At 46.3% G+C, this 25,500-nt stretch overlaps 1 protein-coding gene across 8 annotated transcripts in view; it reads right to left on the bottom strand.

The window, feature by feature from the left end:
- GATAD2A (GATA zinc finger domain containing 2A) overlaps positions 1–25,500 on the bottom strand; it is a 110,905-nt gene that overhangs the window by 33,293 nt on the left and 52,112 nt on the right. For 6 of the 8 annotated variants that reach the window (XM_036281717.1, XM_036281712.1, XM_036281718.1 and 3 more), the window contains exon 3: positions 4,142–4,407. In XM_036281717.1, coding sequence (XP_036137610.1) covers positions 4,142–4,401 — 260 coding nt within the window. In that variant the 5' untranslated portion in view covers positions 4,402–4,407. Of the gene's footprint in view, positions 1–4,141; positions 4,408–25,500 lie in introns of those variants that run through there. The other 2 variants (XM_036281716.1, XM_036281719.1) reach the window with 2 other exon arrangements.

Raw genomic sequence — 25,500 nt, forward strand, 5'->3', positions numbered from 1 at the left:
GATGCAGTCCTTACCTTTCAGGTGCAGAACATCTAGAGAGGAGGCTCATGTTTTACTAAGTTAAATGCTCCTCAACCCAAAGGAAAGGGGGGTGGGGGAAGTTGTTCTCACCTGTGTGTGTCCCAGATTATTTCTGAAGATCAACAATTTGTGACAGAAACTCTCCTCTACAGAAAAATGCAGAAGTAGAATCTACTTATCACAAAAACAAAACAAAGAATCCAATGCAGCGTTCACTGCCTACCCCAGCTTCAGTCTTATTTAATAGTCCTGACTTGAGGTGTCAGGAGAGCAGCCCATGCCCAACTTTTGGTATTCTGCAGGCTCATGACTTCCACTTCTGCGATTTTTTTTTTTCTGTGAGCACACTTACAGATGCCAGAACGGAAACCAAACTACTTTTAACTTTTTTTTTAAACACTCATACTCATAAGTTATAATTTACATACCACAAAAACCATTCATTGTAAGAGTACAATTCAATAATTTTTAATAAATTTAGAGCTGTGCAACCATCACCACAGTCCAATTTTAGAGCACTTCCATCACCCCAAAAAGTTCCCTTGTGTCCATGAGCTGTTTATTAATCATTGCTACCACCCACTCCTGCCCTGCCCCAAGGAACCACTAATTTCTCTCCTCTCTACACTGTTTGCTTTTTTGGACAGTCCCTGTAGATGAAATTTTACAACATGTACATGTAGTCTTTGGGTTGGGAGTCTCTCCCTTGGCACGACTAGCCTGAGATTCATCCTTGTTGCAGCATGTATCAATAGTTTGTGCTTTTCATTTCTGGACAGTCATCTGCTGTACAAACTTAGCACATCTCATTCACCCAGGGATATACAGATTGTTTCCACTTTTTAGCTATTACAAATCATGCTGCTATGGACATTCAAGCACCTGCCTTTGTGTGGACATACGTTTTCATGTCTCTTAGGTACATTACTTGGATAGATTGCTGAGTCATGTGTAAAGTTCATGTCTAACTTTGTAAGAAATTGTCAAACTATTTATGCTATTTTACATTCCCACCATGTATCAGGGTCTGTCTTTTTTTTTTGGTACATGCCCTTAGCGGGACCCGAACCCAGGACCCTCTGGTCCGCAGGCCGATGATGGCTCCAACCGGAGCTGAGCCAAACCGGCCAGGGCTGTCTTTTTTTTTAAAAAGAGAGGGAAACATTGATCGGTTGCCTCCCATATGTGCCCCAACCAGGGATCAAACCCACAACCTAGATACGTGTTCTGACTCAGAATAGAATCCACAACCTTTTGGTTTCGGGACTTATTTTATAACCTAGCACATGGTCTATCCTGGAGAGTGTTCTATGTGCTTGTGAAAAGAGATATTCTGCAGTCACCAAGTGGAGTGTTCTATAGATGCCCATTAGCCAAACAGGCCAATAGTGCTCTTAAAGTCTTCTAGAACCATGTTGATTTTCTGTTTAGTTGTTCTACCAATTATTGAGAGTGGAACATTGAAATCTTTAACTATAATTGATGAATTGTCTATTTCTACTAACAATCCTTATCAGCTTATGCCTCAGGTACTTTAGGGTTCTATTGTTACGTTCATAAACATTTATGACTACTATTATAACTTCCTGATGTATTGTTATAAAATGTTCCCTCCTTGGCCCTGGCTGGTGTTGCTCAGTGGTTAGAGTGTTGGCCCACACATGAAAGGGTCATGGGTTCAATTCTCGGTCAAAGGGACACACCTGGGTTGCAGGTTCCAGCCCCAGTCAGAACACATGAAGGAGGCAACCAATCTGTGTCTCTCTCACATCGATGTCTCTCCCCCATCATCTTCCCTTCCACTCTCTCTTAAAAAAAAAAAAAAAAAATCAATGGAAAAAATATCCTCAGGTGAGAATGAACAACATTAACAAAAAAGTTATACATGGATTTTTGGCTGCGCAAGGGATTGATGCCCCTAACTTCCACATTGTTCAAGGGTCAACTGTATGTATATAGGTTCCCAAGGGCTGTCCAAAGCCAGACACATTCAACATGGATCCAAAGACTGCCAGCATCTAACACAAAAACTGTGGCCATTCACTCCAGAATGAATTAGAGTTTTAGAATGGCTCTGGGCTGAACTTGATCCTATGATTCTGTCAAAACCTACAACTGTACTTCTCCAACAAACTAGGTAGAGCATTCTGTGCAGAAACCCACGGGAACACTAGCTCCACACACGACATCTTATTTTCAGTGAAGCTTAAGATGGAAGGGCAGTTGTTACCAATATTTTCTTCCCTCACCACATGCTGTACACCAGGCTGATTCTGGGTATACATCTGTCACCCATCAACCTACAAGGCAGAGATTATTGCCTATTTTACAAATGAAGAAGCACAGGCAAAGATCTGCCTAAGATCATTCAGGGAGTATGATCTGACCCCACTCTGCGTGCTGGCCTCCAAAACCGGGCTCTTTTCACACTCACATGGCTTCACAATGCCCTGCGTGTCTTTAATTCTGCAGGAGGACCCTGCCCTGTATGCCTGGGTTAATCTCTGTGCCCTGCTCCTTTGCATTCTTTATATGTGATAAAGATATCATCGCCATCAACTTCAGAAAATGTCACATAATCTAGTGCCTTTGGGTTGTAAGCCAATGGACACAAGGGGGAAAAAATCTGGGACCAAGAGGCCCAGAAGCCAACTCAGCCCAGGCTTTGGTAACAGAAAGATCTGAGTTTGAGTTCCACCTCTGAGCTCCTTCAACACTTAATCTCTCCCTCACAATTCACTGGCCTGCCCTGCAGGGGAGCACAGTGATTACAGGAAAAAATGTACACCAGGAGCCCAGGAATGCAAGGGACCCAGCAGATCTCTAGAAACAACAAGCTCCTCCTTATCCTCACAATCTGAGACACTGCTGAAGATCAAGTAAGAGAGAGGGGAACAAGTTATTTATTTCTGAAACTTTAAAAGAGGTCTCTGGCTTTAGCACAGGAGCTGCAGAAGGCAAAACCAGACAGAAAAGGCCTTTCTGGGTAGCAGAAACACAAAGCACACCCTATCGCCCCAGACTATGATGCTTTCCCAATAGGGGGACATTGGGTTTTTCCATTTATCTCAAGGAGGTAAGAATTTTCAATGAGAAATGCCAGGCCAGATGATCTCCTTAGGATGCCAACAGTCTGGGTTCTCAAATTGATTGAATACAAAGACTGAAGGCTGAGGCCCCTCTGGGGAATCAGTTGACACAAGAAGGAAAGAAGCCCCCAACCTTCCCCAGCTCTGTACTTCCCACCCTCCACCCCAACCTGGGCAAACAGATGTGAAGGGAAGTTTGTAAGAGAAGTAGCAAGGGAGAAAAAAGAGAGACTACAGAGAGGCTTTCAGGGTTGCCTGGGAGGTCATGGCCACACCCACATGCCCCAGGTGAAATGTCATGAAATATAAGGATGTGAACATTCTGGAGAGAACTGCTCTTACCAGAGTGAGGGGAGGCAGTGACAGCAGGTGCAAATGCTAGGCCTAAATTTCTCCTTATAGGAGAAAAGGTTTCTGAGAGAAGAAATAAGGTGGTACAATTGAGTCGTATTTCTTTCAAGCTTTTTCCTTAAGAGCCTTACAAAACTGAGGATCAGGAAAGTTACTCTTGAAATAATCAGTATCGACTAAGGTGAAGCCAACAAAGCACGCCACAGAAGACCTCGCCTAGGTGTGGCCCCTCCTCCAAGACAAGCTACCTATAAGGAGCAGTGGTGGCACGTATGAGAGGTACCCTGGGCTGGGTTCCTGACTCTGCCCGAAGCTAAGTGATCCAGGAAGGGCATAGCATCCCTGGCTTCCTAAGCCTCAGATCTGAAAAGCAGAAAGGCATGACCAAATGAAAAACTCAAGTTTTCCTACAAACCAAAAGTACTGAGTTGAACAGATAGTGGGGGGAACAGAGAGGATACTGCTCTTCTTCCTGAGACCTGTACTCTGTGCCACTGATGTCCAGGCCCCAGGAGGAAGGTCCCTTGGCCAGGGTGGCACAACAATGCCAGGGCTCAGGTCCACAGCCACCTACACAACAACCCACCAAAACCTGCTTTCTGCAGGCTGGGTGCCGCTGCAGCCTTGAGCCCACCTCCCCAGACCTGGGACTGTCCTGATTCCTGTACCCTCCCACTTACCTGTGTGAGGTGCGCATGTCCACAGGACCATCACCTGCCTGCTCTTCGCCTCTGCCCATGGTCGTCACCTCGGCCCCACTCAGCAATCCTTGGGTTGGGCCTCCTGGCTCTGGCGTCACTCTCTTGTCTCCATCAATGTTTAAATCTGAGGCCAATGATCCTCTCTCCATTTTTATTTTCTTGCTCTCCACATCATCCTCCACTGAATCCTGTTCAAGTGCTCGTTTCTGACTCCGTGTCCGGCATGCTTCTTCAGTCATTCTGAACTTTGGGGAAGGAGAAAACAAGATATTTAAACTTGGCACAATAGAGTTGCTACCTTCTTAGAAACTTTTCAGCGTCAACTTGGAGCATTTTCCTCACCACGTGACTATGACAGAAGTAGGTACACAACACAGGGCCCACAAAGTATACCGGGGACATTTCTTTACTGCCTTGGGGAAGGCTGGGACAAGAGTGGTGGAGCAGCCCTGGCCGGTTTGGCTCAGCGGTTAGAGCGTCCGCCTGCGGTCCGGAGAGACCCGGGTTCGGTTCCCGCTAAGGGCATGTACCTCGGTTGCAGTTTGTCCCCGGCCCTGGTTGGTCGTGTGGGTGGCAGCCACTCGATGTGTCCCTTTCACATCGATGTTTCCCCTCTCTCTCTCTTCCTCTCTCTCCCTCCCACTCTGTCTGTACAAAAAATGGAAAAATGTCCTCAGGTGAGGATTAAAAAAAAAAAAAAAAAAGAGTGGTGGAGCATCTCAGTGAGCTGAGACCTCAAGGACCTGGACCGAACAATGGAAGGAGGCTGTTTATCAGAAAGAAGGGGAATTCCTGGTGCTTCAGACTCAGCAAATAGAAGAAAACTGAATTCCCTAGAGGTGTCTGGAATCCAGGAAAGAGGTTCATGTTCTCCCAGGAGCAAGGTCACGGCCCAGATCTAGTCCTGCACTGCAAAAACTCAGGCTGACCCTTGACCCTTCTCCCCTTTGGTGAGGGTTGAGGAGTGGGGATAACTTTTAATCTTCTGACTGCTAGTGAGGTAAACTTTGAGTAGGGTGAGGCCTGGCCCATTACCATGCCAGTGCCCTATACCTGCAGCACACACATATCTTAATTTAAAGAAAAGAAGAAAAAAACAGCTGAGTCAGTTTTTGATCCCATGACATCATTGGGCTCCACATGACCCTTCCCAGGATTCAGTCTGAGAGATAAAGCACCTTCCAGAAAACTAGTCTGAACTGGTTCCAGACAATAAGCTGAAGTGCTGTTAACCCTCACAGAGACAGCAGAGAAGAAGGTCAGTGATGTCTGTCTGCAGGGAGGCTGCAGGCATTCCACTGCAGTTTGGGACATAGGCACCCGCTCTCAAAGTGGCCGCTCTGAGTTGGGTCTCGATGTTCCAATAGGGCAGGACACCAGAAACAAACTGTGAGAATTCACCAGGGAACAGAAAGAAATTTAGCTGCCAGGCTCTAGTAGAATTCCCAAAGTACAAGTTCTCCTCAGGATAGTCAGGAGCCATGCTCACCAACACCGGGCCAGTGGGAGGAGTGCACCATGTGAACTCCTCAGACTCCCAATTCATGCCTGTGGTGTGTCTACATGGCCTCCTAGCACCTCAGCTTCCTCACCAGTGAACACCCTGCGAGGCCTGTTCTGGACAGGGCTGGGTAGACCCAGTCCTGGAGCCCACCTTTCTGGGAGGCTGGGGGAAGCACAGGGCAACAAAGGGGCCACATCACCATATATAGAACAGGCTGCTAAGCTGACTCACTCACAAAATCCTTAAAGGAGGCCCTGCCCCAACAGGCCCTACTGTGGACTTAGACTGAAAGGAAGGAAAGGACAGCTGCTTCTTGCTCCTTGAGCAGGAGGTAGAGCAGACCCTCTGCACACGTGTTAGACCAACATGGCACTGACATCTGCTCCTACAGGCAGCCCAAAAGAGTGAACAGAACAGGCCACCCCATGGCCACATCACCCCTAGGTTGGCTCCCCACTCCATCCAGATGGAGTGCAGGGCTACTGGTTATGGCTTGGCCTTCATCTGCCTCCAACCTTCCTGGCATCCCAGACTGTGCCTTTGATCTACCCTTTAGCAACTGCTCAGCCTCAGCCGCCCCCATACAACTCCCATCCCTCTGCTCTCGCCCAGATCTCCCCATCCCCTCATCTACCTCCCTATCATCTCCCCACTGTCCCACAGGGAAGTGAGGGATGCTCCCATTTGCCTCTTTGCCTAAAGCGCTAGGTTTTCTGCCTTTTTCCAACATGCTTTGACCACAAATCCCATCAGCATACTCACTGAGTCTGTCCATTCTGTCTCTCCACCACAATGCAGATAAGGCACTGCCCTAAGTGGGAGAGATGGGTCATTTTTCCTTTGGTCACAGCCTGAAACAGGAGCTCCTCAAACATTTGGGAATTGGGCAAGAGGAGCACTATCTGAGGCCACCTTGGCTGGCAGGTATGCGTACCCCTAGGACTGGGGAGAAGCCTGTCTGGGTAGAAGATGAGAGGATACCAGGATCTCAGGCAAGGAGGGCCTCCACTGGAGTCTGGGAAAATTCTGACCCTGAGGGAGAAGTTCCCAGTCTGGCTGATGGTGCCCACTGGGGATGAGGGATGTCCCAAGTAGACAGGGAGAATGTACTCCTCCCACTGCATACCACTATGTCCCCTAATCCTGCACCTGGAGCACCCATGTTTCCCCACTCTACCTCTGCTCTAGCCCAGTGAGGCTCCCTATAGTGTAAGTCCCAGGATCGTATCCATAAAGCTCATATGAACCCTAGAACTTGTGTAAAATCATTCCTCCCAACTGCTCACAGATAAGGCGGGGAGACAACAAGATCATTGTGTGTCAGGTGACCAGCCAGGTGATGTGGTGCCAAGCGGCCTTACTTCATCATCACTGGTATAAAACAAGCAGATCATGAAGGGCCGGCCAGAGCAGAGCCCCATACACACAGGGCCACTCCCTCCAGCCCCAGTAGAGAGCCCAGGAATCTGCCACCTTGTGCTGTGTGTGCAGTGTCATGGCAACTCACTCTGCAGCCCAGAGGCTAGATCACTGCCAACCCCAGAACCAATGGCCTGGCCTGTGCCTCTGGCAGGTCACTCTGAAGGGACACGCTGAAACCCTCCCCTACCATACGAAGGACAACCACAGGTGGAGGGAGCAGAGTCTGCCATGGGGGATGGCCATGGGGGGTGACACCTCTACATAGCCCGGCAGTTGCCTTAGGGCCTAATGGGGCTTGCTATGGCCAATCCCTGGACCCTGGGGCCTTACTCCTGGGTTAGGCAGGTGTTTGTAAGGAGCTACAGCTCCTCTCAGGGAGAAAGCCAGTGCCCCCAGCATATCAGGGCTGGCAGCTACAGCCCTTCAGGTGCAGACGCAGGGATGGTGACAAAGTTTCAGAAAGAAACCATCCTTGTGGAATGAGGTGTGACTGCTGATTTATGCAAAAAGCAGTGAGGAGGTGCATTAGAATAATTTCTAAAGAGGAGGTGAAGAGGTTGGATTGCCCCAGCTGGAAAATTTGAATCAGCTTCAGAATTCCTGGTGAGGAGAGGAAAATAAAGGGGAAGCAGTGACCACAGCAGTTTCATCACAGGCCATTTTGTTCAAGAAATACGGGGCCCTCTTGGTAGGATTCTGTGCTGGCTGATGCCTGAAGGGCAGATCCAGACGGGAGTATACGGGAGTATGCCCATTATATAGATGAGGCCACCAGGGCGCAAGGCTGCCTGGGGCACAGGCTGCTACGGCAGGGAACAGGGCTGGAAACTAGGTGGCCTCAGCCCCTTCTCCCCCTCACTCTCCAAACACTATCCTGGCTCTGATGAGTCCTGTCCTCCCACCTGGCTGGGCCAGCGAGAGGTGGCGGGATGCAGCCCAGGTCTTCCTGGGCAGGTTTTAGCTACAGTAGAGGCTACAAAGGTATAGCACAGACTGAACCTAGGATGATGGGGCCACTGACATGGGGCAGAATGCTGACATGGGGCTTTAGGTCAGATGCAAATTTCAACTGCCTCTACCAAAAGCTGCTTTATTTTAGTAAAATCCCACCATCCAACTGTTCTGAGAAGTTCAGAAGGAAAACCTGTTTTAAAACAACTCCAAAGGATATATTATGCTGTGGCAGAATCCAGAATTTTTAAACAGGACTCGGAAGACCAACAGAAAACCAGTGGCACAGGTCGGGCACACAGTCCGATAAAAAGGAGAGAGTAAATAGACACGATTTGCATAGCCATAACTCTAAGGCTTCATCATTAATACTATCTTGACTATACTACTCTGTTACTAACACACCAATGGGATTACTAGAGCAATATTCCAGTTTCAGATATGAGGAAAGTGAGGTTTAGCAATGTGTTTGAGAGAAGTGACAGAATCGATGCACTGAAAAGTGGACTTGGGGTGCTTTTTCCAGAGCCCAGAGAAGGGAGTGAGCATGAGGAAATGAGGGAAAGAGGATGAGAGTGTGGAATGACCTCAGGGGGAGCATACTAGGATACAATTTGTTCTAAAGGATCATCAGCTATTTTGGAAACAGACTGGGGGCTTCTGTATCTATCTTGTGGCCCAGGACTGGAAGAGAACAGAGCGGTACAGAGACAAGATCAAATGCTGGGTTTTACTTTAGAAGGTAAGAAAATCACAACATGCCAAAAGCTGCACATGAGGCAAGAGAGGGTTCCTCTGTTTTGTTGGGTTTTTGCCTGAGCAACTAGAAAGAAGAAACTGATTTTCTGAGATGGGGAAGGAGCATTTCCGGGAAAAGAAGGTTGGGAGTGGAGGTACTTTGGACATGCTGACATGAGCTGTCTACCAGACCCACACAAGCTGAGGAGCATCTACTGACAGGTGAAGGCCTACACATGGGACAGCTACTGTCCTCAGGGTATTACAGGGCATCCCTTCCTTTCAGGAAGGGCCTGTGAAGCAACGAACACTGGGACAATGGAATCCAGACACCAGCCTCACCAGCCACTGGGCCAAACTTTAGAGTTTTGATACACAGCACAGGTGGGTCTCTGTACCCCAGTGGTCTTGGGACTGGGGCTGTGCCACCTCTCTGTATGCCCTCCCTTGCCTCCTGCTTAGACCCAGGAACCCCAACCACACTCCCCAAGTCAGCAGCCTGAGAAACTTCCAAAGCCGAGTCCTGGGTCTGCACACCCTCCACAGGCTCACCATGTTCTTGACAGTCAAACATAGGCGCTTGGGGAGGGGCCTGGGGAGAATGCCTAAGATGCACTTTGGTTTTCCCTTCCAAAATAAGACTTTACTGTGCTCCTGGCCTGAGCCACTTCCTGACACTTACCTCTCAACAACAGTGGCAGAGATGCAGTGGTTGTGTTCTGCAAGGAACTCACACCAAAAACATTAGCTCTTGAGTTTTAAACAATGTCAAGGTCCGTTAAAGCTAAGTACAAGGAATACAATTTAACTTGGGACACAGCAGAAAAGAGGCCAGATCTCAGGAAGCAATTGGCGGGGGAAGCTTGTCACTCTCTGAGCCTGCGTTTCCCCATCCATACCTCAGAGACTTGCTATGTGAAAAGACATAATGATGTTAGAAATAACATGAATGAAAAATTAAGTTGCACAATGGTATAATACCATTCACATGTTTTAAAATATTGAAAGTTTACTAAAATCGAAACTGAAAGAAATGGGGCTAAAATCCACAGCACTTCATTTCTGAAGAGTGGATTATTATTAAGAAACTTTCACTTTCTGTATTAAATAATTTATCTTAACAGTGACTATGATTTGGTCTTGTATTAAAAGAAAAGGAAGAAAAAAAGGAAAGCTAGATCAAATAACACTGTCACCTTCAGAGGCTGAGAACTGAAAGGACACAAGTGTTAGTGGGGTGTGGCAAGAGGAGAAGGCCCTGAGGAGAGGGAGGTGGTACAGGGAGGACTAGGGATGCAGGGAGCACACTTGGCTGGCTCCTACAACAGGCGGAACTAAGAACAAAGAACAGGGAACCTCAGTGGACTGAGAGGAGATGTTCCTGCTACTTTGCCACTTGTTATTGGCAAATGTCTACACAGCTTAAAAGTCCACCTTCTCGGTCACTTATTACAATGATTCTCGAACTCTAAGTGGTAAACCCAATCCCTTCCGCTCATCCACACAGCACACCTTCTACCTGGACCATTAGCTGTCCCAAGGGGCCACCAGGACACAGCATCACTGTGGGCTCACTGACAGGGTCCATGTTGCATGTAGTCCATAACCAGGACTGTCCATGGCAACAACTTCCACACAACTCAATGGCTTCATCTCTCCTCCCAGCTCCAGACTAAATTCTTCCATGGCAGAAACTTCTTTTTGCCATTCATCTTCACATTCAGTGTGCAGCAAACAGTAAGGGTTTATTATGTGCTAATTTAGTTAAATCTACATTTCTGTAAATTAGCCTCATGAGGTATATGATATCTGGGGTTGCCCCACGGGGCAAAACAAAGCACACAAATTGTATGCTTTCATTAAAAACTCCTGCATTCTGACGGTAAGGCAATTGTACTGAGATGGAGCCCCACAGATTTAGACTGAGATAGAAACAAAAATCTGAGGAGATGGTCCAGACAGGGGAACAGCTTGGGAGGGTGAGCAGGGAGGGTGTTACTCGCAGAGAAGGCAGACATAGAAAGTCTTATGCTAAAGGTTTGCTCAGAAGGAGAACTAAGGCCTGGCCAGAGTGGCTCATGGTTGAGCGTCTACCCATGCACCAAGAGGTTGCCGGTTCAATTCCCAGTCAGGACACATGCCCAGGTTGTGGGCCCAATCCCCAGTGGGGGCATGCAGGAGGCAGCCAATCGATGTTCTCTCTCATCAATGTTTTTTTTCTCTCTCTCTTTACCATAAAAAAAAAAAAGCAATAAAAAAATTTGTTTTTAAAAAAGGAGAACTAAGTCTTACTACTCACTGACTGAAGCTGGGATCTTAACCCTTAGTGGTATGAAAACTTAAGATACTCCAGAAATACAGGCATTTTCTTTCTTTTACACCATCAGGAGGGCCCCAGGTCTGGACACCTGGCTAGGAGCTCCCTGAGCCTTCAAAAACACAGACTGAGATGCTGGAGAGATTCTCCTTGTTGCAGTCTAGGGGAAGGGCACACCCACACACACTAGAGGTTGACAAAGAGTCTCTGAGTATTGACAATGGAATAGGCATGCCACTCCACAAGGTCTAGATAGGCTACAGATTTGGGCCTGGAACCCAGGTCTGCACTCCTCTTTCTACCAGGCACTCCCACAAGCTGCCCACTGTGAACCATTCCACTATATGGTCTAAAAGACTTTTGTTAATTATGTTTACGTGGTTTGTTTTCATCTGGAGTGACAATCATATGGACAAACTAAAATAATGCACATGCCAGTGAGGAGGATGGAACAGCGCATCCTCAAATGCCTACAAGGACAGCCATGCATGAGAATTAAGTTTTGCTCTACATGAGAAGATATGAGGACCCCCCCCCCACTCCACCCCATAATCAGGTGTTATCACCACCCACAAGGTAACAGGCAGCAGGATGTCAGCATCAATGTTCCTGGTATGACTCTGGCCCTAGAAAAGTGCTGGGCACAGAGGAGATGTACAGCAAACATTTCATGAATGAACAAATGCAGGTTTTACAAAGAGAAGCTCAGGAAGCAGGATGCCTGGACCAGATATTTTAGCCCCCCTTTCGACATTGGGATCCCCAGATCTCAACCCAAGTTGACTACTCCTCGGTTGTTAACAGAAATGTGAGCTCTTCTTCTTACTACAAGGATCACCTCAAATATTCCTAACAACCATCTGCAAGGTGAGTGCTCTATCATCAGCCCCCATTTTACAAATGGGAAAACTGAGGTAGGTGGCAGTCACACAGCAAGTGGGTGGGACAGAGCTGGTACTAAAGACCTTGCTGTTCCAGGCAGTGTCCATAGAAACACCCCATCAATCACTCAGAGTCACACTCGAGGTTTCCAAAGGACACTGGGAGCTCCTCGCAACGGGGAGTGGGCTTTACCTCTCACCACATAGGGTCCAGACAAAATCTTAAGTGATTACAGCCTTATGGAGTGTCATGAGTGAGATCACACCTTTTGTATTTGCTTTCAAAGACAGTAAGTTCTGCTGGAGCACAACAGATGCATTTCTACTGCCATGTGTTGCGAAATCATGCAATAGAAACATAGGGCTTATGGAAACAATGGCATTAGGTGCACAGCACTCCAAATCTCCATCAGTCACATAAAAAGAGACAGGACCCTGATTTTTAAAGTGGCAGCATGTTAAAACAGCCAAAAAATACACCCTGGGAGAGACCTGAGTGTACTGTGACTATAGGGAAGTGGGGGTGGGGGGAAAGCTGCAGTTTCTAAGTTATTATGACAAGGTGGCAGGAGGCTATCTGACTCCAGAAGATGAGTGTGACCCAAGGAGGGTTGGTACATCTGGGGTGTGTCCATTTTGATTCTGTATACTAGCAGATATACTCTTCTGACTATGAACAATCTCCTGGATTCACCTGGTACAGGAATCGGCAAACTTTTCTTAAAGGGACACAGTAAATATTTTCAGCTCTGTGGGCCATTCAATATCTGTCCCGATTACTCAGCTTGACAGCTGTGACAGTATGTTCTCAAACGGGCATAGCTGTGTCCCAAACTTTATTTATCAATATAGGCCACCGCGTTGGTCCACAGACCAAAGTGTCACAGGTTCCAATCATGATCAAAGGCACATACCTGGTTTGCAGGTTTGACCTCTGGCCCCACTCTGGGTCATGTGGGAGGCAACCAATCAATGTGTCTCTCACACATCGATGTTTCTCTCTCTCCACCTTTCTCTCTCTCTCTCTCTCCCTCTCTTTCATTCTATCTAAAAATCAATGGAAAAATGTCCGTGGGTTAGGATTAATAAAAAAATAATAAGTTAAATAAATACTGTTTAAATAAATATGCTTTTCCAAAACAAGCATTACAGCAGAACTACAGAGAAAAATAGGTTTAAAAAAAAGGACTTGAGCCCCGGCCAGTTTTGCTCAGTGGTTAGAGCGCCGGCCTGTAGTACAGAGACCTGGGTTCGGTTCCCGCTAAGGTCATGTACCTCGATTGCAGTTTGCCCCCAGCCCAGGTTGGGTTGTGCAGGTGGCAACTACTCAACATGTCCCTTTCACGTCGATGTTTTTTTCTCTCTCTCTCTCCCTCCCACTCTATCTGAACAAAATATGGAAAAATGTCCTCGGGTGAGGATAAAAATTAAAAAAAGGACTTGAACATTCGATCTGAGCTCACGGCTCACAGTTAACCCTTTTGACAAATCAGAAGAAATTTTGTTTCAAAAGGTGCCTAGCGTACACAGCTCACTGCAGGGTCAGCCTGTCTCACTGCAGGTCAATTTTATACCATCCTAAAAGCCATACACACTCTCAACACAAATAGGTCCCTTGAAGAAGGAAATTACAAGCTATAAACGCAGTTATTGCAGCAGATGAAACTTTAACCCAGTTACAGAAACAAGCAGTTAGTTCCTCAGCACACATGCCTGAGCACTGGACCATAACTGGAGAAGCACAGAGACTGAGAAGAGAACCTGATGGGTGACGGGACCTGGGGGGCACAGGAAAAGCCTCCCTGAGAGACAGAAGTTTGAGCAGGAATATAAAGTGTAAATTGAGCATATTGAGGCAGAGTCACTTAAGACCTTGGGGCCCAATGGGGATACCCTGTAGGACCCCACTTCTCCAGGTAACCACAACTCACCTTTGCCCTTGAAGGCTGGGGAGAGAGGGGTCATCTGTGCCAGGGAAACCCTGAGAAGGGTGCTTTACCTGGTGTGAAGGTGGGAACCATCTAGGAAGATGCAGGTCTACACCAAATTGACCCCAACCATCCCACTCCAGGGCAGGAGGGCAGTGCCGTCATAGGCCTGAACCCTTTGTCCTATCCCACAGATTGATAGAGGTCTCTGAACAATCACCATTTGTAGCCAGTGCATTCTGCTGGTGGCTGCAGCTCAACAACCCAGCCCAGAGAAAGCAGGAGAGCCTTGAGGACCTGCCTGAGGCTCAGCCTCCACCTGGTCAGCACTTTAGCCCTACAATTCTGACCTTTATATTAACAATGGGCCTCAATGGTGGGCACATCACTACACGCCCAACCTGGTAGCATCCTGTTGGTCTTACACTGAGGATCCTTGGACCTGGGGACTTGATGCAGGTTTTCTGAGCCTTCTGCCTATTAAGAGAAGCCAATATAGCCCACCAGGTGGATAACCACTTCACAAAAATGAGACACATGACCAAAAAATCCATCTGTTCTGCTAAAGGGGCTCAGCTGCTCTTCCAAAGGCTTCTCAAGAGGTGGGAAATCTCATGGTCAGCCTCCAACAACCATGGTCTCAGGGCTCCGGGTTCTCGGGAGGCCAAGGCCAGTGAGTAGAGTAGGAAAGGGACAACAACATGGCACTCAGGTTTTGGAAGCATCTGACCCCACTCAGTGGACACCTTAATGGCAGAGGACAAATACAGGAAATTGGGTGATCGACAGACACCTCCCCACTTCCCAAAGGTGCAGCATAGCAGGCTAGATGAACACCAAGTAATCTTGCACAACACACAAATACACACACTTGTGCACCCACATTCATGCATGCTCACACAGACACATGCACCTGCTCACACATGCATAGTTTTTTTTTTCTTTAATATTTATTGTTGAATGTAGAATGTATTACAGATGTTCCACATTTTTTCCCCCATTGACTCCCTCCTCCCCACTCCCGCCTCCCTCCCGCCTTTTCCCACACTATTGTCTGTGTCCATTGGTTATGCATATAAGTTCTTTGGTTTATCTCTTCCCACCACCCCCCTCCCCCAGCCCCTTTCCCTTTGAGGTTTGTCAGTTTAGCAACCAATTTCTACTTCTTAATCCCTTCACCTTTTTCACCCATTCCCCCAACCCCCTCCCATCTGGCAACCAACAAAATGTTCTCTGTATCTATGAGAATGTTTCTGTTCTATCTGTTCATTTTGTTTGTAGACTCCATTGTTGATAGATATGTATTCATTGCCATTTTGTTTGTTCATATATTTTATCTTTTTCTTCAAAAAGACCCTTCATCATTTCATATAATAACGGTTTGGTAGTGATGAACTCCTTTAACTTTTTCTTGTCTGAGAAAGTCTTTATATGGCCATTGATTCTAAATGACAGCTTTGCAGGATAGAGTAATCTTGGTTATAGGTTCTTGCTTTCCATCACTCTGAATATTTCTTGCCACTCCCTTCTGGCCTGCAAAGTTTCTTTTGAGAAATCAGCTGACAGCCTGATGGGAACTCCCTTGTAGGTAACTAGCTGCCTTTCTCTTGCTGCTTTTAAGATTCTCTTTGTCTTGAACCTTTTGCATTTTGATGATGATGTGTCTTGGTGTGGGCCTCTTGGGGTTCATCTTGTTTGGGACTCTCTGTGCTTCCTGGACTTGTATGTCTGTTTCCTTCACCAAGTTAGGAAAGTTTTCTGCCATTATTATTTCAAACAGGTTTTCGATTTCTTGTTCTCTCTCTACTCCGTCCGGCACCCCCAAGATGCGAATGTTGGCACGCTTGAGGTTGTCCCAGAGGCTCCATACACTATCCTAATTTTTTTGTATTCTTTTTTCTTTTTGCTGTTCTGATTGGGCGTTTTTTGCTTCCTTATATTCCAAATCGCTGGTTTGCTCCTTGGATTTACGTACTCTATTATTGAAGCTGTGTAAATTATTCTTTATTTCAGTTAAAGCCTCCTTCGTTTCTAACTGTGCATCGATCATTTCTGATTGGTCCTTTTTATGCTCTTGAGGCCCTCACTGAGTTCATTGAGCATCCTTATAAGCAGTATTTTGAACTCAGCATCTGTTAGGTTGCTTATCTCCATTTCACTTAGTTCTTTTCTTGGGGTTTTGTTCTGTTCTTTCATTTGGAACCTGTTTCTTTGTCTCCTCATTTTGGCTGCCTCCCTGTGTTTGTTTTTGTGTATTACTTAACGAGCGGTACACACATGCATAGTTTTCATCTCCTCCTCCCACTTCCAAATCTTGACCAGAAAAAGTATTTTTTTCTATTTTTAGTAAAGTTTTTTTTTTTTAATTTATTGATTTGAGAGAGAGGAAAGGAGAGGGAGAGGGGAAAAGAGAGAGCAAAAGAAACATCAATTTCTTGTTCCATTTACTTATGCATTCATTAGTTGTTTCTTGTATGTACTCTGACAGGGGACTGACTCCCAACCTTGGCACGTCAGGAAGACACTCTGAACAACTGAGCTACCTGGCCAGGGCAAAAAGGCCTTTTTTGTCTGTTCAATTCTGAACAAAGAATAGCAGTTCTATGAGTGATTAGTGTTCACTTAGCTCCTGATCCACCTGTTTCAACAAGGAGAAAAACATTAAGTATGAACATGAGATTAGACACAGGAGCCAAGATCACCAACTTCTAAAGCACTAAAGGAGCCCAGAACCCTGTAGGGTCTGGCACAGATCCCCATGCACTTCCATCACTTCAACTCATAAATAATTTTGCACCTGACTGGAGCAGCAGAAGTTTTGTAATCACTCACACTACAACCATGCTCATTTCTACGACTTCATTCGTGCACATGGTAATTTAAGCTTCCAGAGAAAACAAAGAACTGTTTGCTGTTATTTATCTGGGCAATATGTGAACCCAGAAGGGAACTTCTGCAGTAGTGGTTCTCAACCTTCCTAATGCCACGACCCTTTAATACAGTTCCTCATGTTGTGGTTATCCCCCAACCATAAAATTATTTTCATTGTGCTCTGGCCAGTATGCTCAGCGGTTAGAGCGCCAGCCTGCGAACTGGAGAGTCCCGGGTTCGGTTCCTGCTAAGGGCATGTATCTCCATTGCAGTTTGTCTCTGGCCCCGGCTGAGGTTGTGTGGGTGGCAGCCACTCAATGTGTCTCTCTCACATTGATGTTTCTCCCTCTTCCTCCCTCTCTCCTTCCCGCTCTATCTGAAGATAAGTGCAAAAGTGTCCTCAGGTGAGGATTAAAAAAATACATATATATTTTTGTTGCTACTTCATAACTGTAATTTTGCTACTGTTATGTCTTAGGCGACCCCTGTGAAAGGGTCGTTCAACCCCCAAAGGGGTCGCAACCCAGGTTGAGAACCGCTGTTCTGCAGAACAACATACCTCTTTATTCAGGGTCTGGGACACCCCATCATCTCCAATTTCACAGCCCACCTGGCCCAGCAGGATGTGGACACCAACAGGCTCCTAACAAATACTGATTCTCTGCCCAATGGTGACCTCCAAAGAGCCAGTGACCTAAGGTCGCCTCTTAGTGGAGGGCTGGAGGAACAGCTTGGCATCCCTGCCTTCACTGGAGCACAGACTCAGTAAGGGATGTGAGATGTGTGTTCCAATCACCATTTTATTACAAGTCAAAAGGAGTCCACCTGATGGTTCAAAGGAGGAGGGGAAGGATCTAGAAATGCTTCATTTGAGCTGGGCCCCAGAAGCAGAATCTGAATGTGTAAGGAGAAAAGAGGGAGGAAGAAATGGTAGCAGAAAAGGTGAAGTGGCAGAAATATACTGGCATGTGAAAACCCATCTCCAAGGAAATTAGATGAAACCAAATAAAAGAATTCTTGATCAAAATTTTTAATTGTTTTTCAAATGGAATGAGGTTGCTCAGAAGGAAAAGGCATCCCTGTTACAGAGAGGCCACTTGTATTCAGTGTGAGAGGCCAGTGATGCCCAAGTCTCCCATGCGCTTTCCTGGGCTCCAGGTGCCCTTAAGAATTAAGAAGTCCAGCCCTGGCCAGTGTTTCTCAGTGGCTAGCGCATTGGCCCACACACCAAAGGGTTGCAAGTTCAATTCCCCATCAAGATCACATACCTGGCCCTGGCCAGTTTGGCTCAGCAGTTAGAGCATCGACCTGTGGTCCAGAGAGACCCAGATTCGGTTCCCGCTAAGGGCACGTACCTTGGTTGCAGTTTGTCCCTGGCCCTGACTGGGTCGTGCAGGTGGCAACCACTGTGTCCCTTTCACGTTGATGTTTCTCTCTCACTCTCTCTCTTCCTCCCACTCTATCTGAACAAAAAAATGGAAAAATGTCCTCGGGTTAGGATCAAAAAAAAAGAGCACGTACCTGGGTTGCAGGTTCAATCTCCAGCCCCAGTTAGGGTGTGTGTGGGCAATTAATAGATGTGTCTAACATCAATGTTTGTTTGTTTCTCTCTCTCTCTCTCCCTCCCTCCCTTCCTTTTCCTCTCTCTTAAAAAAAAAACTCAATGAAAAAAAAACATTCTCAGGTCAGAATTAACAGAAAAGGAAAAAAAAAACCCTAAAAAAATCCAAGGATTGGGGATAGAGTGGGGTCCTGACCAGCCATCAGCCTGTGAGTGAGGAGAGCTGGAACCTTTCAATGGGTCCTGAAGGACAGAGGAGGAGAGCACTGAGAGCTGTGAGATGATAAAGAGCACACTCCAAAAAGACGTGTGTGTACACACAACTTAAAGTGCCTCCAGTCACTCTATCAAATAAGTCCATCTGAGACTCCTCAGGGTAGCTCTCTGTCCCCAGCCCTCACAGGTGCTTTCCACTAAATCCTTCCAGGAGGAGAGACCACTTTCAAGTTCGGTGCTCAGCTCAGAAGCAGGAGTCAAAGGGAAAGCTAAATTCAGGAGCATCTTAGCCTCCTCCCTCATAGGTATACTTCTAACATCCCAGGTGTGCCCAAACATTACACTCCATCTGAAATGATGATGAGCCATCAAATATAAATCCATCACCACTGTGATGGAGGGGGGAGTCATATCCAAAGTATAGCCAGACTAAGACATTCATCCTATCCTGGTCACCTTCAGTCCTGGATTTTAACAATGCAAGTCATTAAGACTGAAGGGAGTTAAAAAAAAAAAAAAAAAAAAAAAAGGGCATGACCTCAAGCATTCACATTTGCAAATAATCACACATTTACAATCTGATTGTTTAAGGTGGAAGATTTATAAATAATGCCTCTGAATTAATAATTTTTAAAAATCTATTTAACAAAATTCATCTGGAAAGCAGACATTTTAACATACTGAAGTAGTGACCATCAACTTTTTTTTTTATCCTTACCCGAGGGCATTTTTCGATATTTTATTCAGTTAGTGTGGGGGGGGGGGGGGGGAGGGAGGGAGGGAGGGAGGGAGAGGGAGAGAGAGAGAGAGAGAGAGAGAGAGAGAGAGAGAGAGAGAAACATCAACGTGAAAGGGACACATCAAGTGGTCGCCACCCACACGACCCAAACAGGGCCGGGGACAAACTGCAACCGAGGTACGTGCCCTTAGTGGGAACTGAACCCGGGTCTCTCCAGACCGCAGGCCAATGTTCTAACCGCTGAGGCAAACCGGCCAGGGCGACCATCAACATTTTAAAGAGAAAAACCTCTTTGGTTTCTTCAATGCAAATCCCATGCAGACTGAAGAGTGGAGAAAACATTGGCAACATCTCACCCTAGCAGTGTGTGGGAACAAAGCCAGTTTCAGGACAAGTAATCTCCAGAAACCCAGTCACTGCCCTTGGTGAGGCCCATGCCATAGTAACCACCAGCCCTGTGATGGTATACCTGGCTGCTCAAACTAACCCTGGAACAGCCAGGTCCCCTGACCTCAACCTCCCTCCCTGGAGTCATGGGGAAAAACATGGGAGGAATACTAACTCCTCCTGGGATATGATACAGGGATTACACTTTTATCTTTTCCTCAAAAAAAAAAAAAATAGTCTCCTCTGAAAACAGGGAACAACACTGACCACACAAGCCATGTGGATCCCACTCAGCTCCATCTGCACTGCAGCCCAATGCATTGGCCTCTGAGTGACCTTCCCAGTGACATGAGACATACCAAAAAAAGCCTGTCTTCACCTCCACCTTGTGGCACTCAGTAAAAAAAGTGCACCTAGCCCTGGCTGGTTTGGCTCAGTAGTAGAGCTTGGCCCTGGGACCAATGAGTTGCGGGTTCGATTCCAGCCAAGGGCACGTGCCTCGGTTTCGGTTGTCCCCGCCCTGGTGGGGGCCCTGCGGGAGGCAACCCATTGATGTGTTCCTGACGTCTCTCTCTCTCTCCCTCCCACTCTATCGGAAGATAAATAGAAAAATATCCTCAGGAGAGGATTAAAAAAAAAAAAAGTGCACCTACAGATCACATGTTAGGAGGGGGAGAGACTACTAGCAAGTATCTTTAAAATTGTCACCAGCTCCCCCAAGGCTCACAATGGAGATAGGTACTTAGCTTTAGTATCTGCCATCTCAGAGGTGTTCAATAAGCACCCAATGCCACCCACTTGGGGCCACTTCCAGGTAAGCATCTGAGTCTCCAGACTGCAGCTGGTCTGTGGCCAAACCCCAACCCTGCAGACTCAGTGGGAGAAACAGATGCTGCTGGAGGAGCACACAACACAGAAACAAAGGTGCCACCTGTAAAAGGGAATCTGAGAAATATTAAATGTCCACAGGGAAATGAGTTCCCCTGGTGCAGAATGTCACTGAGAGCTAGCTGGCCAAATTTCCCACCCATAGGAAAAGACCAGCCCTCTGTCCCCTCCCAGCTGCCTCCAAAGGGAGCTGTGAGCCTTACAGCCCACAAAGGGTTATGCCTGCCATTTCTATAACATCTGCAATGTGCCATCAGTGTCACAACACAAAATGGGAGGTTCTAATCCTTCCTGGGCCAACTTCCTCAGGGCCCAGTGGAGACGAAGCCCTGACCACCAGCTCCGTTGACACCTGTGTCTGAAGATGGCAGGGAGGTTTTGAACAGAAAATGCCATAAAAGCCTTCTCCATTCCAAGGAGACAAGTAGTGAGGGAACAGGTGTGCATCAAGGAGCCCAGCAGTGTTGTAACTTGACTGCCCAGAAGCCCTATCTGGACTTCCTTTGTCAAGCTCCCCACCACACACATCCTTTTTTGGTGTCAGAGCCCTCAGCTACCTCAGGAGGGTTGGAGCCAGCAGGGAAAGCTACTTTTAGGAATAAAGCAAGTTTCTGGTCTCAATGAAGGCCATGGGCCTAAGACACAGTTCTCATAGCACTTTCTGCAAAACTGTAAGAGCTGGAATAGAAACCCCACCTCTCCCCTCCAAGTGGCAATCTTTCCCTTGGGCAGGTGTTTTTCTGGTTTTGGACACCAACCTCCAGGAAACTGCTGAGCTAGAGGGTATCACATTAGTGGTCCTCTTGTCGAACATGCCGCTAAAAGTAAAAGCAAAGCCCTCAACCCAGCCTGGAGATCCTCCTGCCATCCTGGTGGCTCCTCTGACAGCCAAGTTCACTCTAACCCCAGGGCCTTTACACTTCCTGTTTCATCTACCTGGAAGTCCCCTCCCCCAGGTCTCTATACAACATTCAGGTCACAGCTGAGGTAGCAAACTGACATTATCTCCCCTCCACACATGCCCCTCAATGGGTATCTACCCCTTTTTCCACTTCATTACTACCTGACATTCTATTTACTCATCTCTGTTTATGTGTTCCCCTCCTCCCCGACAAGAACAGGGAATACCTCTTTGTACAGTGCTACCATCCCAGGGCCAAGACAGAATGGTGCTTCACACATATTTGTTGAAAAGATAAGAGGGGCCCTGGCCAGTCTGGCTCAGTGGATGGAGAGAGCATCGGCCCTCGGACCAGAATTGTGGGTTCGATTCTGGTCAGGGGCACATACCTTGGTTGCAGTTTGTCCCAGGCTCTAGGGTCATGCGGGAAAGTAAGTTTTAAAATAAATAAAGCATTTGGAAAATTTTTTTAAAATATTGAGAGGGAGGAATAAAAATATATGAGAAAAAGTACTTTCAGAACCCCCAGCTATCGCCCCCCCATTCCAAGTTAGATAAACCAAAATGTCTTCATGCCAATAGAAAAAGTGATGAAGAACAAACAAAATTCTGCTTCACACCATATAGAACAATCCAAAATCGGTCTAAGACTTAAATATGAATGCTAAACCTAGTGTAAAACTCTTAGAAAAAAAGATAAAAGGGTAAATCATGACCAGCCAGTATGGCTCAGTGGTTGAGCATTGACCCATTCAACAAGAGGTCACCAGTTCAATTCCCAGTCAGGTCACATGCCCAGGTTGTGGGCCCAATCCCCAGTGGGGGGCATGCAGGAGGCAGCCAATCAGTGTTCTCTCTCATCGATGTTTCTATCTCCCTCTCCCTCTCCCTTCCTGTGTCTCTGGGATCAATAAAAAAAAAAAAAAAAAATTTTTTAAAGGGTTAAATCATAACCTTGGGTTTGGCAACAGATTCTTTTTTTGGGGGGGGGGGTTATTCAGCCATAAAACGGAATGAAGTTCTGATTCATGTCACAACATGAATGATGAAAACATGCTAAGTGAGAAAAGCCAGACGTAAAAGGCCACATAATATATGTGAAATGCCCAGAAGAGGTAAATCCATAGAGTCAGAAAGTAGATTAGTGGCTGCTAGGGCCCTGGGGAGTGCAGAGGTTTGAGGCAGAGGGTAGAATAAGGAGTGACTGCTAATAGGGTATAGGTTTCTTTTTGGGGTGATGAAATGTGCTGGAATTAGAGGTGATGGTTACACATTGTTGTGAATGCACTAAAATGCCAATGAATTCACACTTTAAAATGGTTAAAAGTGAATTTTATGTTGTGTGAATTTTATCTTCATATTTTTAAAAAGGCAATATAAAAAAACCAAAACCATCCTAATCCCAAGAGCCACCACAACCCCTCTAGAGCTGCTAAACTTAAACACAATAGGTTTACTCTGACCTCCATGAACAGAGAATGGGGTCTTCAAGGAAAGACTCCTTTGTGCAACAAGATCCCAAACCACTGAAGAACCCCTGTCAACAGAGGCATAGCCCTCATGTATGACCTGTCTAGTGTTCACAGCACAGTAACCCCACAATACAGATAGGAACTAAGAACCATCTCCCAGAAAAGGAGACAAGGCCTTGGAGTCTGACCTTGTAGGACTAACAATTTACGGTTAGAGAGCCAAGATGGAGAGAGGATCACTGGGCCACCACAGGCAGAGTTCTATTCAAGTTAGGCCCATCACAGGTTTCACTGTGAGGTGCCACCCAACTCAGTCTCACAGGTGTTTCACTCACTCAGTCGTCCAAATATGTGCTTAGTTTCTACCTGGGACCAGAGCTGACTGGGCCCCACGAACACTCCTGGGGTTTTCCAAAGACAGGCCTCCTACCCAGAATAGCACAGGCCCCAGGAAGCTCTAGGAGAGCACACACAAAGGTTGGGGATGGCAGTGGACACAGAACAGGTGGGCCAATGCAGGGCAAGGTCTATCTCACGATGGGAGGTACAGTGATCCCTGGATGACACAAGGCTCAAACTTGGAAAAACACTACTTTTTTAATATGTTTTTATTGATTTTTAGAGAGACAAAGGAAGGGAGAGAGAGAGAGAGAGAGAGATTGATCAGCTGCCTCCTGCACACCCCTTACTGGGGATGGAGCCAGCAACCCAGGCATGTGCCCTGACCAGGAATCGAACCAGGACCTCTCAGTCCATGGGACAATGCTCAATCCACTGAACCACAAGGGCCAGGCATAAAGCACAACTTTTTATAAGACAAATTCATGTGGAAAACCAGCTAACCACCTACTTTATCCACTTTATGACTACAGCTGCTATAGATTACCGATAATGGAGAAGTGAGACTGGTCTCTAAACAAGAATATATTAACTTAAGTCTGAAAACAATGTATGGGTTGCCACAGAGTCAAAGTACTATGGGGTGGGGGACCCAGGCCCATGGAATAGAGAGTGCCAATGGGCACAGAATGATACCTGGTTCACCTCCACGTGCCTCATCTTCCTTACCTGTGAAATGGAAATAGCACCCACCCACTTCTTATCACTAACGCTTCCCAAGGGCTCCACAAAGGGGAGCTGTGAGTGTTATTACAGAAAATAGGAATGCTATAATGAGAGGCTGCCCTACATTACAGAACACTGGCCATGGACCCTCACAGCAATTCCAGAATATCTGCTGAAGGTTTCTGCTTGAATTTAAATTTACCACAAATTGCCATCATCCTCACTTTGTAAATGGCTGTATCCCCTGCCCTGGGTATGTGCATCATAAAACTCCCTAACGGAATGCCTGGGTCAACCTGTTTTGTAAACTTTGACTATAGAAAATTGCAAACATATCCACAGAAGTAAAGAGAGCAGCACGATTAACTGCACGCACCCATCACCTATGGTCTTCAGGTGACCCACCTTAGTCTCCCATACCCCACTAGGTTCTGTGAAGCAAATTCTACCCAACATGAATTTATGAATGAACAGGTCAGTATTTATCTCTATAGGATAAACCACCACCATCCCACAATCGCACCTTCGACAATTTAACAAGCATTCCTTAACCTGTCAGAGTCACACTGGTCGAAATCTATAGGTTCCCCACCATACTCCCTTTCTTTAAATCATACATTGAAAAAATTAGGTCATTTATCCTGTTTCCCACAGTCAGGTTTTGCTGGTTTCCCTGGAGTATAGTAACACCCCTGATTTCTCATAAACTAGATTTTGAGGCCCAACTAAACATGTGTGCCCTCCCTGGGCTGGGGGCTGGCCACTGAGGATGCTCACTGTTGGGACCCACCATTTCATGAGGTGTCTGAAAACTTATAATTTATAATTCTATCACTTCATTTTAATTAGCCAGAATATGTCAATAATTGTGCTGTCCATTAGCCACATGTGGCCGTTTAAATAGATTAAAATTAAAATTTGACTTCCTCAGCCAAACTATTCTAGGTGCCACACTAGACAGTTACGGGTTCAAAGCATTCCAAAAAGTTCTGCAGGGCAGCACTGAGCTGTCAGGGAAACTTGGTCTCACCCACTATTTTGTTCCATGTAAGTTCAGTCCACAGATAAGAGGTAATAAATGCTTGCTTCTTTCCCTCTACATTTTCAAAATGATCTGGTTCCCTCACACCCTCCAAAGAGACCAGCAAGTGTCTTCCTTTCCTTTGAGCACCAACATGAACATGGATTTATCCCTTTGATGCTCCAACTCAGGGACTTCTCCCTCATGCTCACCTGCCCCATCCTTGACCAGAGGGGACCCTGTGGGTCCTTCTGGCACAACCCCAGTACTGTCTGACACAACTAGGATATTCCAATGCAGATTTAGAATTAAAACATTTTAACTTAAATGCTTTGATTTTTATATTTACACTTTTATTTCATGCTGAAATTTTTGGTTCTTAAAGACATTAATGACTTATTTTCTTCTATAATATATATAATACTAAGACTATTAATATTGCCAAAAATATCATTCCTAAAAACAATTAAAGATTT

The sequence above is a fragment of the Molossus molossus genome, unplaced genomic scaffold (genome assembly GCF_014108415.1).
Source record: "Molossus molossus isolate mMolMol1 unplaced genomic scaffold, mMolMol1.p scaffold_m16_p_4, whole genome shotgun sequence".
Taxonomy (NCBI): domain Eukaryota; kingdom Metazoa; phylum Chordata; class Mammalia; order Chiroptera; family Molossidae; genus Molossus; species Molossus molossus.